The sequence below is a fragment of the Numida meleagris genome, unplaced genomic scaffold (assembly GCF_002078875.1).
Source record: "Numida meleagris isolate 19003 breed g44 Domestic line unplaced genomic scaffold, NumMel1.0 unplaced_Scaffold1069, whole genome shotgun sequence".
NCBI classification, from domain to species: domain Eukaryota; kingdom Metazoa; phylum Chordata; class Aves; order Galliformes; family Numididae; genus Numida; species Numida meleagris.
The window spans coordinates 3,190-5,263 of record NW_018362856.1 but is presented as its reverse complement, the minus strand read 5'-3'; the positions used below and the strand labels follow the sequence as shown (position 1 = coordinate 5,263).

General features: G+C 60.3%; 1 protein-coding gene across 1 annotated transcript in view; it reads left to right on the top strand.

The window, feature by feature from the left end:
• Positions 1–1,241: 1,241 nt before the first annotated feature.
• The window catches only part of LOC110390440 (phosphatidylinositol 5-phosphate 4-kinase type-2 gamma-like), a gene marked incomplete at both ends in the record, with an annotated part of 4,012 nt that continues 3,179 nt past the window's right edge, over positions 1,242–2,074 (top strand). Inside the window, 2 exon segments of the mRNA XM_021381762.1 lie at positions 1,242–1,374; positions 1,592–1,689. Coding sequence (XP_021237437.1) covers positions 1,242–1,374; positions 1,592–1,689 — 231 coding nt within the window.

Genomic DNA, 2,074 nt, shown 5'->3' with positions numbered 1-2,074 from the left:
GTGGGGAACACATCACACTACAGAGGGCACAGCAACTCCTATAGGATTCCATAGGGTGCACACAGACCTCATAGGGTTCCTATAGGGAACACACAGGGCCCTATAGACAGCACACGGATCCCAAAGAGCACACACTCCCTATAGGGAGCCTATGAATCCATATGAGGAGGGCCCCAGCTCCATGGGGAGCACCCAGACCCCTATAGGGACAGCATAAAGCCCTATGGAGAGCACCCAGACCCCTATGGAGAGCACCCAGAACCCTATAGGGTGTGCATGGAGCCACTATAGGGTACACACAGGGCCCTACAGAGAGCACGGCGCCCACACGGACCCCTGTACAGAGCCCATGTGTGCTCCTTCCATACAGGGAGTACACAGCCCCCTTATGGAGCACTGGGACTCCTATGGAGATAGGACCACACAGAGTTCAATAGGATGTACCTGGGCCCATATAGAAACACATGGACCCCTATGGAGAGCACATGGAACTCTGTAGGACAACATGGACCCATATGGGAACACACAGACCCCTATAGAAAGTACACAGATTCCTATAGGAGCACAAGGAACCCCATAGGAGAACACAGACCCCCAATGGAGCACACAGAATCTTATAGACAGCACACAAAACCCTATAAGAGAACAATGGCCCCCTATAGGAGCACACAAAATCCTGTAGAACACAGAACCCTATAGGAGCTCCCAGACCCCCAAGGAAGGAGCACACAGACCCCTACAGAAAGCACACAAAATCCTATAGGAGAACACAGAACCCTATAGAAGTACACAGGACCCTATAGGAGCACATGGATCTGTATAGAAAGCACCTAGACACCTATAGGAGCACACAGAACCCTACCGGAGCCCACAGACCCCCACAGAAACACATGAAACTCTACAGAAACACATGGAACCCTACAGAAGAACATAGACCCCTACAAGAGAACACAGGACCCTGTAGAAAACACACGGAACCCTACAGGAGAACATAGACGCCTGTAGGAACACACGGAACCCCATAGGAGAGCACGGAGCACAGAGGAAGTACCCGGACACTTTTAGGGCGCGCACCGCCCCAGGTACCACGTGATACCACCGCGTGACATCACCTCAGGGACCGCCGTCGCGCTCAGCGCATGCGTGTTGAGGCTGCATTGGCGTGCGCGTGGGGGACGACTTCCGGTCCCCGGCAGCCGGCTTCCGTCGCCGCGGCGGGGCGGGCGGAAGCGGGCGGCTATGGCGGCGGCGGGGCCGGCGGCACCGCGCACCAAGACGAAAAAGAAGCAGAAGCGCTTCGTGCCGCAGCGGGTGAAGGTGCCGCGGGCGGCCGACCCGCTGCTGGCCGTGCTGGCCTGGGGCGTCAACCACCAGGTGCGGCCCGGCACTAACGGGACCGAGCCCAGGCCCACCGGGCCCCCCCGGCCCTGGAATCCTTCCGGGTTCGCCCCCCTCCCCCTCACCCCGGTTCCCCTCACCGCGCCCCCGTATGCGCTGACCCCAGGCCCGGGGATTAACGAGTCCACTTGAGGGGGGGGGTCCCAGGGCCGGGAGGGCCCGGTCTGATCGCTCCCCCCCCGCCCCCACGCAGATCAACGAGCTGAGCCAGGTGCCCCCCCCCGTCATGCTGCTGCCCGACGACTTCAAGGCCAGCTCCAAGATCAAAGTGAACAACCACCTCTTCAACCGGTGAGCGGCAGGGGGGGCACAGCCTCACTGCCCCCAGTTGTGGTGGGGACGGGCGCTACACATTCCTCTGATCGGCTTGAGGAATCTCAGTGCGATCCTCGGCCCCCCCCCGGCTTCGGTGGTGCCTCCAAAGGGGTCCTGGTGGGGTCCTGAAGTGAGGATGTGGTTGAGGGTCGTGGTCATGCCCCCCCCCCCAAAAAAAAAGCACAGTAGTGGGGTGGGGGCTGGGAGGGGTCCCCGTGGGTCTGCAGGGGATGGAGGGGGCCCTAGGGTCAGGGGCAGATGGGGTTGTAGCTTAAGGGATATGGCAGAGACTCAAGGATGTGGGGGTGTGTGGGGGGGTCCCCAATGGGTGTAGGGACCTGTGGGAAGTGGGGGAGTGGTG